At 51.2% G+C, this 12649-nt stretch overlaps 1 protein-coding gene across 1 annotated transcript in view; it reads left to right on the top strand.

Moving 5' to 3' along the window:
- PARK2 (parkin RBR E3 ubiquitin protein ligase) overlaps window positions 1–12649 on the top strand; it is a 945331-nt gene that overhangs the window by 644842 nt on the left and 287840 nt on the right. The window contains exon 4 of the mRNA XM_012723328.1: window positions 4270–4406. Within this exon, the coding sequence (XP_012578782.1) occupies window positions 4270–4406 (137 nt within the window). The remainder of the gene's footprint in view (window positions 1–4269; window positions 4407–12649) is intronic.

The raw sequence follows: 12649 nt of genomic DNA, 5'->3' as shown, positions 1-12649 counted from the left end.
GTCCGCTGGGGCGCTGCGGGCGCGGCTGCCTCGGCCGCGGTGCGTGCGCCATTAGGCGGGAACCAGCCCGTGCACGCACCTGCTTTCTGAGAGTCGCGTGTTGACTGACTGTCGGGCAGGCGTCTCTAGCTAAAAGGGTTTAAAGTGGCAGCTGCTGGAAAGACAGCTTCAGGGGATGCGCCGGGCTGGCTTTCCTCCCCGCGTTATTCTTACCTAACCAAATGTTTTATGACTTTCCCAGGCAGTTGCCTTGCTTCTCCACAGAGAGTTTGTGGAGAGCCTCGAGGGGTCTCCAGGGGTGGAATGTCTGTTACCCTGCTGTCAACAACTGAATTCTGGGGGCCAAGTGTTCCCAAATTGAAAGACCCATTTGCTCCCTCCGTGAAGAAATGCTTTTAGCTTTGGTTTTGAGGTTACACGCGCCCTTCCACGTGTGCGCCGGTCCCCTCAGGCTCCGCCCCGCTGGCCGTGCCACACCCCGGCCCCCTCCCTCACCCCAGCCCCCCCAGCTCTGCCCCTCCCCTCCCCACCCCCATCTCCCTCCCGTGTGCCCCTGTATTCTTTCACCAAGTCCAAGATCATCCCTGCTGTATGTCACTGCTGTGCTTGCTGAGTTATGTTGCACTGATGAATGAAACCATCTGCATTTACATTTCACTTTCTGACGGATTTCCCTTAAGGCCATCACCCCACACCGAGCCTCGCTGTCCACGATTGCCGGTCAGCGTTTCGTCTTGACCTCTTTAATGGCCTGTACGGGAGCTCCGTCGCACCCCATGGTGCTTCGGATGATGCCCTATCACGGGATACACATACTTGTATTGAGTTTTGCTGCTGGGTAAACGGAGATGCCCAGGTCTCCCGGTAACACGCTGGCTCTGCTGGCTCCACGGGAGGGACCCTGGTCCCCTCCAGCGCCACTAACGTCAGTAAGCGCGCAAGCTTGGACGCTGTCTGGAGGGGCCCGTCCTTCTCTGACCCTGCATGGGAACATGTTGCCCATTAGAAATTATCCCAGGGCCCTCCCTGGTGGCTCATTGGGTTAAAGCGCAGCACGATGAAGCTGGCCGCAGCCACTGCAGCACAAGTTCGATCCCTGGCCAGGGAGTGACCACAGGGCGCAGCAGACCCCTCCTGTCTCCCCACTGCTCCCCTCAGCAGTGCATTTCGGTCAGTCAGCTCATCTGCTCCCCACTCTGTCTCTGATGAGTCCTCTCACACACACACACACACACACACACACACACACCCCGCACCTCTGGCCTGTACCCAGTTCTTGCATGCATAAATAAAAAATAAAAATTTTTGTTAAAAAACTTATCCCAACACCTCATGGCATCAGACCACGCAGATGTTCTCGTGGTTTCTGAAGAAAGACAGCAAGCTGGTCGCGTGTACTGCGGGTTTCCTAGGCCAGGGCGTTGAGGGCAGTTTCGTCCCTTTCTTCTCAGGGAGCCCACAGGGCAGCACTCAGGTGGACAGACAGAGCAACAGTCCCTGAGAGCCCACTCTGGGCGGGAGGGCCGGTGACGAAGGAGGGGAGACTCATCTTCCCTCAACTGTGGGTAGGAGGCTCTGTGCTGGGCCACTGGGGCCCCTCCGGAGGATGGTCAGCGAGGAGAGTGGCCGCCGACACCCCTCTGGTCAGGTGACCCGCAGAGAGCAGGGCAGAGCTGCAGTGTCCTTTGACCTGGCTCTGGACACCACTCTTGGTCACCCTCGTTGCTGCTGTGGACCCACGAGGCAGCCCTTGCTTGTGTGGAAGGAATCGTGAGAAGGCCGGGAGGTGGGAGTACCCGGAGCGGCCTGAGGCTGCCCACCGGGGAGCCCGCCCACAGCGCCCCCAGGCTGCCCCCACCGGGCGGGCCATCTCCGTGCATAGGTGCCGTGGTTCCTTTCATTCATCTGTGTGCGCATCTGATAACTCGCGCCCTCCGCCTCCCCCTGGTGACCCGGCAGCCTCTCACCGGCTGCTACCCTCCTGTGTTTCACTCAAGGCAGACATGCCCGACGTCCTCTCTGATGTCCATTCCTTTTGTAGCAAGTGTGAGCCATGTGAGCCGCTGCAGGAGGCAGTGCTGGGGCCCGTGTCATGCTCACCGCGCACCGCTCAAGCCCTCGCGGCCGCCCTTGAAGGGAGCAAGGAGATGCCGCGGGCCCCTGGACACCAGCCACGTCCCTCTGTGCGGTGAGAAGGCGCAGCCTCCGCCCTTCCCGATGAGAAGGGCCCGACCCCGCCAGCCCGGACAGCCGTCCTTCTTGCCATGTTTCAGTGCGAGGCTGAAGCGGGCTGGCTGCGGTCTGGCCTGGCTTCCAGGGCCCTGCCCTGTCCGGAGCGCCGGCCTCTCTCCGTGGCATCTGCAGTGGCCTCGGCTCCACTCCTTGCTGGGAGGGCCACGGTGGCCTGCGGTGGCCTTCATCTTGCTGTGTGTCCTCGCGTGTGCCAGACACTGGGTCCTTAACGGGGCCCCGGCAGCGTCTGCCACCCATGGCTCCCAGCGGGTGGCGTCAGGGAATGGAGGCTGTGCCCGAACCCCTGCAAGGCCTCCCTCCTCCTGGACCACGTTCCGGTTAGCCGAGGGCACACGTGTGCACGGGCTGCTGTGCTCCGCAGACCGACATTCTGTCTGTCCTCCCGCCGCGGACGGGGAAGGGGCGTATTTGCTCAGCTGAAGGCCGTCTGCTGTCCCTCCGGCCGGCCTGTCTAGAGCACAGGGCCACACCTGCCCGTGGGGTGACCGTGCGGCCATCCCGTTCACCTGCTGTTTACTCCATGTCCACCTGTTCTCCGGCGTCCCACATGAGGGGCGCAGGTCAGGTCGAAGGGCTGCATGGACGCCGTGGCTGGAGCGGGATGAGCAGCTTCTCACATGCAGCTGCTCCGTGGGGTCCCGGCGAGAGTGGGGTGTGCGTGTGACCTGGCGGAAGTCGGGGTCCGTGTCATCCTCTTGACACTGGGGAGCAGGGCCTCCCTCACTGAAGAGAGAGAAGAGGGTGGAGGCTCAGAACACAGTCAGTGCTCTTTGAAAAGGCCTGGGACGGGCGAACGGGGCCCTGAGAGTGGCCGCTGGGTCCGTGGAAACGGAGGTGCCGCCGGGCACTGGCCTAGGCTGAGCTCACCAGCCTCTGGCCCGGTGCTGAGAGGCCTGCACAACCCCCCATGTGGTATAGTAGCTACTGCTATGAAGTCAGTGGGAAAAGAGAAATTTTTGAAAATATGTTCATTGCTAAGACATAATTATCCCATATTTATATTTATTTTTCTGGAAAAAGGGCTTATTTACTGCTCTTCTATCTTAAGAACTGAGTATGAAATGAAAACTATCCTGCATTTTGCTCTATTACAGAAAGAATACACTTTTCTCAATAAACCTCAACGACATTCTTGCTATGCAGATTGCCCTGGGCCTGATCTCATATTATATATTCAATTTGTCTCCTTTTTGTCATGAATTCCTGTGATTTATGGGCTAGGCAAGAAGCATGGCTTCATAGGAATGCTGTTCCTACAACGCATTTTAGGGGGATCTAAAGTTTTTAGAACCTGTACATATCAATTTATTAGTGATCTCCAAAACTACATTTAAGAAATTGCACTTTCGCTTGGCATGGGTGTGGCTCAAGAGACTGTATCTTGTGGGAGAATCTCTGCTGGGTAATATTTTCTCTCTAAATGCTACTTTTCTATTGCTAATGAAATATGAGTGACTGCTTAATATACTTTGGTGCAAGAGTAATTTTTCTTTTGACTTTGGGGAGATGCAGATTCCATATATTATAATTAAATCTAGGAAACATTTATTTAGAAACGTACATTGCCTGGCACTGTGAGAATTCAGTCACAGGGTCTACTTTCAAGATGACTGTTTGTAAGAGACGCCACATACCTGACAGGGTGGTCAACAGTGGACCTCCAAAAATATACGCGCACATGTGGATGGGTGGTTATAAGTTAGTTAAATTATGAGTCAAGGGAGGCTTGTGAAAAGGTTTTGTCTGAGGCCGGTGAGGGAGGAGGAGGGATTAACAGCTGGCTAGTGAAAGTGTTACCACAGAAAATGTAACAGTGAGAAGACCAATGTTTGTTGTTGTTGTTAATGGTGCTCCATTAACAGGCGATGGAGCCTGGCAGGATGAGCGCAGGGCTTTGTGGGGCAGGTCTTCACTCAGGAGCCCTGAGGGCCCCGGGGGGTTGCGGAAAGGGCCCTAAAGCACGCGCTGCCCCAGCCTGGGAAGTGTGGGACACACTGTCTGTCTTCGCCCACACAGGAGCCCGGTCCTGGTCTTCCAGTGCAGCGACCGCCACGTGATCTGCCTGGACTGTTTCCACTTATACTGCGTGACGAGACTCAACGATCGGCAGTTCGTCCACGACCCTGAGCTCGGATACTCTCTGCCTTGTGTGGGTGAGTCTAGCGCGTTTTTCCTTGTTTCTGCTGCTGATTAAGAACGGGAGGAAAAGCAGTGACGTCATCGCGTCCTCTGAGTTTCGGGCTCACTAACCTAGGGTCGACGTAGGTGTGCCCAGTCCCTACCTGAGAAGTTGAATTTTCAAGAATCTGTTTGGCCATTGGTGGGCAAGAAATGTTAATTTTTTGATGATAAAAGATATATGAAAAGGAGTTGTGTTGAACTAGAAAATATATGACCTGCATAAACGCACTGAAAGTAAGTTTTGAAGTATTTTTCAGCCAAGGAATGTAAGGTTCATCTATGGCTTCTCCCTGAAAGTTTTAAATTTATTATACTGGATTTAGCACAACACTGCCAATTTTTTAAATAGCTCCCCATCACTAAGATTTTGAACATAGACACAATATATAGAAGAGAATATAAAAAAAGAATGAGATAAAGATAAAATACTCAGTATTTTAAATATATTGTACCTTCAACATTATAAAACACCTTTTACTTGCACTATTAGTGCAAATTATATGCACCATTAATATTATGGCACTACTATATGTGTATTGTTTTTATGGAGACGAAGCTGACCTAACGTGCAATTAATCATTTTAAAGTGCACGATTCAGTGGCATTTCATGAGTGCACATTGTTAAGCAATGACCACCTCTTCTAGTTTCAAAACTTCTGCAGTGCTGCAGAACATTCTCCCTCGGCCATTATAATCCATCTCCATTCTCCCTTTCCCCATCTCCTGGCAGCCATTAGTCTTTTTTCTGACTATGGATTTGCCAAGTCTAGCTATTTCATATAAAAGGACTCACAAAACATGTTACTTGTGTTGACAACCAAAAGTAGGCTTAGCATACTGTTTTTGAAGTTCAACTGAGTGGTGGCCCATGTCAGCACTTCATTCCGTTCCCCGGTTGACTAATATTCCATTTTATGGACATTCCGCCATTGTTTCTCCATTCACATGTTGATTGATCATGTGTCCAACTTTTGCCTTCTATGCTTGACGCGGCTGTCAACATTTGTGTGCTAGTTTCTGTGTGGAAAGTGTTATTTCTCTTGGATATATACCTAGGAGTGCTATTACTGGGTAGTGTGGTAATTCTAGGTTTACCTTTCTGAGGAATCATCAAACTATTTTCCTTAGCTACTGTACCACTTTGCATTCCCATCAGCAAATTACAAAAATCCCATCTCTCAGCCTCACACCAGTTATTTAAGTAAGTAGCCATCCCCCTCGGTGTGCACTGGTAGTTCATTGAGTGTTTGATTATATTTCCAATAGCACTTCCAGTATCTTGAATATCCAAGATACTGGATCTCTTCATACATGGTTATCTGTCATATCTTTTTGTAGAACTATCTAAGTCCTTTGCCCATTTTTCAGTTGGGTTATTTGTCTTTGTCTTGCTGAGTTGTAAGAGTTCTGTATATATTCTGGATACTAGATCTTTATCAGGTATATTATCCACAGACATTTTACCCATTCTGTGTGTGGTCTTCTTCTTAACATCTTTTGGTACTCAAACATTTTAAACTTTAAACATTTTTAAGTTTGATGAAGACAAATTTATTTCTTTTTCTCTCTTTGCTGTGTTTTGGTGTCAAATATAAGACTCTGAGCAAATATAAGGTCAAAGCTGTCAGACAAGTGCTTTCAAGAATGCAAATATAAGGTCAAGAACTGCCATGTTTTTTCTAAAAGCTTTGCTCTTACATGGACATCACTGATCCATTGTGAATGAGATGGCGGAGTTCCTACTGCCTCACATACTTACATGTGAGATGCACACAGCATGATAACGTGCGCTTTGTTGATTTTGAGATGTGGCTTGAAACTGTATGATTCCTTGGTTCAATGATGAGGTTTCAAGTTCAGTTTACTTTGTTTTGGGTACTTAGTTTTAATTGCTCGTAGTTGGAAAATATGCCTCAAAGTTATGCATGGAACGAGTTATTGGCACTGTTGACTTTATGAATTTTGATACTCATTTTTAATTGTGTCTGACAACAATACAATATTTTATTAAGATGTACATAATGTATGTGTCAGTTGTTAAGGTCATAAGATATGTACATGTTTAAGGAAAGCTCATTGTATGGTATTACCTTTTTGTAGTTTTTAGCAAAAAGGGTCAAAAGTCAGGGAAACAGTTGTTTCAAGATTTGGAGATTCCATTTTAGACACTTTAATCTGGTAATTTTTGTATTGAGAACCCTTTTCTTTCAAAAAACTGTGTCATAGAATCATCTCTAAATGTTCACTGCCCGATTGTCTATTCAACTTATTACTTTTAAGAGCATTTATTTCTCACTTTTTAAAAAAAATCATAAAGCTTCTTCGTCGTGGACGTTTTCAGAAATGTGAAGTAAAAAATATTACAATGAACCCCCTTGTACACACTGGTCAGGCTTTCTGCAGAACAAGATATTCTGGGCCTTTCTTCTAATTTTTGCCCAGTGACCTGGAATTGGCCATTTTTCTTAGGAGCCTTGATTCCTTTAATAGGAAATAATACGTAAAATATGTAGAATAAGATGCAGAAGTTACGCTCTTGCCTCTCAGTGTGGTCACTGTTTCTAGACCTCGATGAACATGCACTTTCTCCAAAAAGTGCATAAAGCGACGTCAGTTGGCATTTCGAGTTCCTCTGCAGGGTAAGGAGGGGCTCCTGAAGTTGTTGAGGCCCCTCCCCCAGTCCGTGACTGAGTGACGTCAGCGCAGGTATGCGCTGGTCCTAGCTCACCGCGCAGGCGCCAGCACTAATCTGGCCGCTCGCGTCGTCACCCAGCATCGCCCACTGTGGTTACCGAGGGCAGTGCCAGCTCCTGGGGCGTGTTGGCAGGCGGGGGGTCCTCAGGGGCATTAGAGTCACAGACAGTGACTGGGCAGCGATGTCACTGATTCCTCCTGTGTTCTTACCTCTAACTGACTTTTAAGTTTGTTTTTATAATTATGTTAAATGTTAAAAGGATTCCAACGTCAAAGCTGTCAGACAAGTGCTTTCAAGAATGCAGTGTACCGTGCGTGTCCCCACTGTCTTCAGAATTCTTTCCCCCTCCGGTGGACAAGCCCCTAGAGATGAATCCCCCATTGTGAAAACATGTATGCAGGTGATCGGTAACACCCTACAGGCATTTGTATCCTCCCTTTCTTAAGAATCCGGCACTCCTGTTTGTCACCCTGGTTTTTCCCTCTGCGGGTATGCTCTGTCTGTAGAGTGCCCCTTATCGCATGCTTATCCTTCCATTAAAAAACAAACAAACACTGCACTAGGCCCTCCCTGGTGGCACAGTGGGTTAAAGCACAGCACTGCAAGCTGGCCACAGCTGCTTCAGTGTGAGTTCGATCCCCGCCCTGGAGGTGACCCACAGGGCACAGCAGACCTCGCCTGCCCTCGCTGCTCCCTCAGCAGTGCACTTTGTCAGTCTGCCTGCTCTGCTCCCCACTCTGTCTCTGGTGAATCCTCTCACCGCCCCTGAGCCTCGGCCTGTACCCCAGTTCTGTATGTATAAATAAATCTTAAAAAAACAAAAACAAAAACAGCACTCTTGACTTCCACTGTGCAGATACAGCTTATTTTTTTTCTTAGAGGAGCCCTTACTTTTCATTATTTATTGTAGATCTTGCAAATATCTATGAACATTACGTTTTTGTTACAAGGAAAGCGTGTGAGCACACATACTGTGTGGCGTTCACAGCCCTGATACAGGAGGCCCAGGAGCGGGTTCTGTTGTCTCGGGGCCTGGAGGTCTGCCCTCCGCGAGTGCCCTGCCGGCCAGCGGCTGGAAGCGCGGCAGCTTCCCGCCGAAGCCAGCGCAGTCGTTGAAAGGGTTTCAGAGTTTTTCCCAGGCTTTATGTGGGGAAATGATACTTCCAGCTAGTCTTCTCCTGGAGAAAGTAAACATCTTTTCATGTGTTTGAGAGTCTCTGGCATTCCTGTCTCGCAATCTTTTAAAAACATCGTCTTTTTTCGTGCTACAGATAAAGTGAGTACTTGTTGTCAGGAGTATTTCCCAGGCAGCGGGCGATGTGCCACGCCTCACGGCCGCAGAGGGCCTGGCAAAGTGGGTCAGTCCCATTTTTGTAGGGTTGCGTGGAAATTAGTTTAGACTTTACCAGCTCTTTGCTGCTACCAACTTCCACGTCAAAAAGAAAAAAAAAAAAATCCAGCCCACTGGATTCTACACTAGTTTCGTTCTCTGTAAACATTTTTTAAATTTTGTGTTATTAACGGTGGCGGTGACCTCAGAACTCCGCGAGCTCCTGGGTTCAACTTCGTTTTAATATGAGTGAGGCGGGGGAGGACTCCATCTTATTCTTGCCCCTGAAATTCTTCTCATTATTTCTATGAGCGGATTTCTGTCATTACAGATTATTGAAACATAATCCTCCACGAGGCTTTGATGGGACTTTAAAAATGGCACTTGGTATTGACAGTTCTTCCTTGACAACGCTTTCCTTCAATGTCTAACAAGAAAAAGCACAAAGCTGCAGATTCTCGTACTTGGCCATTGAAAGAGAACGTAGCACAGTCACGGGCGGAGACAGAGACAGGCTGGTCTTCATTTGCAGACGCGCACGGGCCTCAGCCTCCCTCCCCGGTCCTCAGTGTGTGTTAGCATCCCTCTCCCAAAGCACCCACAGCTGAGTGATTACAGCCTGTTGGAATTGTCACGTGTGACATTAGCCTCTTTCTGTGACCGGAATCACAAATATTATTATGTGAAAGGCATGGTCAGGTGTTATGGTGAATTTTCTTTTTTATTTCATAAAAATCAAGCTGGAGAGTCTTGGATCCTTTCTCAACAGGTCTCTCTCCTCGTGTGCCCCTTGCTTGGTCTTTAAATGCCTCGTGCATATCACAGCTTCACACCTCGGTTTGCGGCTCGAGGTGCAGCTGCCGTGGGGGGCACGGGAGCTCACCTGGGTTGCTCTCCGTCAACCCTTCTTCGCGGGACACCTGGAGTCACGCTTGTGCTTAGCAGAGCGGGTTAAGTGAAAGTGAGCTACTGTATCCATGACAGGTGACCTTGTGAAAGGGCCCCCCAGGGTCTGGAGCGTGGGCCCCAGTGTCCCCGCAACGCCCTCTTAGCGCCGAGAGGCCGGCCGGGCGATGCACACAGGGCGGGCGCACGGGGTCAGCCTGTGTCTGGTGGAGACTGGCCCTGCCCAGCCACTGTGCTGTGGGCCCTTCGGCATGTCCCGGTGCACATGGGCACCCTGCCCGGACGCCCGCCGCTGTGACTGCCAAGGTCACTTAGCCTCGGTTGCCTCGGTTCTGGTGAAGGTCAATGGGGTAATGCAGTGGGGCTCAGTCTGTACATGGTTGTAGGGACACGTTGAAATAAGGCCAGAGCTGGGGCCTCTGGGTGCTGAAGAGGGTGGACCGTGAAGCTGGCGTCTGCGGCGGGTGTTTTGGGGCACGTGTTCCCAGAGGCTGCGATGGTGCACGTGTGTGCACGTGTGTGTGTGCAGGGCGTGTGGACCCAGACGCACTCTGGCTGTGGGTCCGAGTTTCTGGGCTTCGCGCTGTCAACCAGTCACGGAGCATGACTCGCCACCCACCTGCCCGGCCACCTTCTCGCCTCGGTTTATTGAGCTTGTGTGGATTCATGGAACGTGGAGAGAGATATACAATAAACTAGTGATAAAACCAAAATATAAAATCAGAGTCTTTCACATTATAAATAGAAGTAGCATTGACAGAGCCCACATCATTCCATGGAACAGTCTTTCCCACCGGGGGGTTAATTGTGTGGCTGCGTCGGTGTCTCTGGCTCTTTAAAATAATATGTAATTACATGTATAGAAGCAAAAATGGCAGTTAATCCCAGAAAGGAACTAACTGTGCTGAGAAGGCAGCTTTGTGGGTGCTGGACACTCCAGCTCTGACCCTGGGGTGTTGCCTGAAGCTGTAGACGGGCCAGATCTGTTGGTGTTCACTCATGCTTGGGGGCAGGGGTGCGCCCACCTTGGCATTCAAACAGCCCCCTCTATGTCCACGAACCAGAACGTGGCCTCCTGGGGGTGTGGGCACTGCCCAGAGCAGGTGTCTCTGGGCTCTCCGAGAATGCGCTCTCACGCTGTGACATACAGCTGTTTACTGCCCCCTACACACATGTGGCCGGCCGTGCAAAACAGCCCTGTCCCCCCAGTCCATGGGCTGGTGTGTCCAGAACCTGGGGAGTCTTGTAGCAGTGTCCGCACAGTGTCATGATGAGAAGAAATGGAGGCCCCTTCTCTGGAATTAAGCGGCACGCCTAATCAAACAGGGGCTGTCAGAGAACCAGCAGACTACTTTCCAAACAACACTCACGCCACGGAGGCCACCAAGAGCTCCATAAAGCATTAGTTGCTATTGCTAAGTGACCCACGTGCCTGCGATTGGCGAGTGTGCCATGTCAATTCGCCATCTCCGTATAAACACCAACGCCACTTGGTAAGGACACGCGGCACAGCGTGTTCTCTCCTCCCGTAGGCTGCTCTTTCGAATCCCTTTCAGACTGGTTCAGCAAAGCACCTTGAGAGCTCAGCTGCAGGCTACATGTGCTTCAGCGCCTGACTTGTCTCCACCAGCCAGCCCTCGTCACTGTCGTCACTACGAGATGCATAATTAACACTATTTAAATCACCCGTGGAGCACAAACTCTGCTTTCTTGGTGTAGGCTTCTCATTTGAACGGAACTTTCCTGCAGCCTTATAAGAGTGGAACGCTAAAATTTAATTCCCGGCAAATCAAGCATAATTTCGGATGGGGGCTGCTACTGAGTCCTTAGTGGACAGAAAATTCTGCCCCGGTGCTTACCTGCAGCGGTCGGCTGCCTCCCACGAAGCCCTGCTGGCAGGACCCTGTTGTCCTCTCAGCCCCTGAGGCGAGCCGCTCTGTTTTGTTTTTTGTTGTTGTTCGTTTCTTTTTTAATTCTTTCCCACTTTGTGGCTTTTCATACAACCCTGGTTTCCGTGTGGCTTACAGTGAGCGCCCCTTTCTACGCTGTCTGTCCACTTAGCTTCCAGTCCATCGGGGCCCTGAGAACAGGGCAGACAGTTCTGGGCCTTCCAAGAAGGGGAGATATTCCCGACGCCCAGAGAATCAGGCAGGCATCTACTAGGGGTCACTGAGATAAAATTCGGCAAAATGGGTTTTTGACTTTTGAGCGTTGCTCTCCCAAACACAAAGCATCAAGTCAATATCCGTCCTAAAGCCCCATCAGAAAGTCGGGCAGTATAAAAAGCTGGGCCACCAGAGAAGACACTCTGACGATCAAAACGCAGAAATCAGAAGACGCCTGACGCGAGGCACGAGTTACAGTGTGGGACACACGCTCAGAGCAGGGTGGATATGTGTGCACGTGTTTCTGGGGAGCAGCTTAGCCGTCCATACCTGAGCTGACATACTAGTCCACTGCCCGGCAGCACCCCCATGCAGCCTCCCCGCGTCTGCCGTGTTCCGCAGTGCACAGCTTATTTTCTTTCTCGCTCCCAGGTCTGGAGTGACTGTCAGCAGCTGCCAGGCTTGCAGTCAGGAGCCCGTGCACTTTCGCCTCAGAGGCACTGAAATTAAACCAGGCTTCCTAATGTTGAGGTTAATGCTAAACCTTTTTGTGTTGTTGTATTCATTAGGGGGGGCTCAGGGCGTGCCCGGGCAACGTGGCTTTCCTTTGTCGTAGCTGGTAAGAGTCGGCGAGGCCGGAGCTGGGCGGCTCGCTTCTCCAGCAAAACCCTGAAGTCTCAAGACTCAGGTCAGGCCGTGGTCCAGCGTGGCGTGGCTGGGGCTGTGCCCCACAGTGACCTTTAGTGCCCCAGACTGGGACTTCTGCCGTCCCCTGGCTCGGTCCGTCTCGGCACCCTCGAGCCACTGACCCCTTTGGCCCAGGGCAGTGGGCAGAGTGTCGGAGGTGATATCCGGCTGCAGGCTGCTGAGAGGTCAGGCCTGGGCACGGTGCACGCCGCATCCTCCATACCCCTAGTCCCAGAACCCGGCCACGCGCCCCCCCACCTCACGTCGGAGGCGGGGTGCCCGCCAGCAACGCCATGAACCCAGCCGGTCTGTGAGGCTGCTGAAGAGGACGGGAGGTGTGGAATTTATGGACCGGCTGCCGGCTTCCCTCTCCAGCTCGTGGCAGACACAGCTCTCCATCACGCGGCCCCATTATAAGGAGCGACTGGGACATGACAGGGACCAGAAAGGGAGCCGTGGGCCAGAATTGATGGGGTGCGGGCGCAGTCTGT

Source organism: Condylura cristata, unplaced genomic scaffold (genome assembly GCF_000260355.1).
Source record: "Condylura cristata isolate star-nosed mole 26May11 unplaced genomic scaffold, ConCri1.0 scaffold00001, whole genome shotgun sequence".
Lineage (NCBI taxonomy): Eukaryota > Metazoa > Chordata > Mammalia > Eulipotyphla > Talpidae > Condylura > Condylura cristata.
Note: the sequence above shows the minus strand (reverse complement) of the source record. Positions and strands in the feature narration are given on the sequence as shown.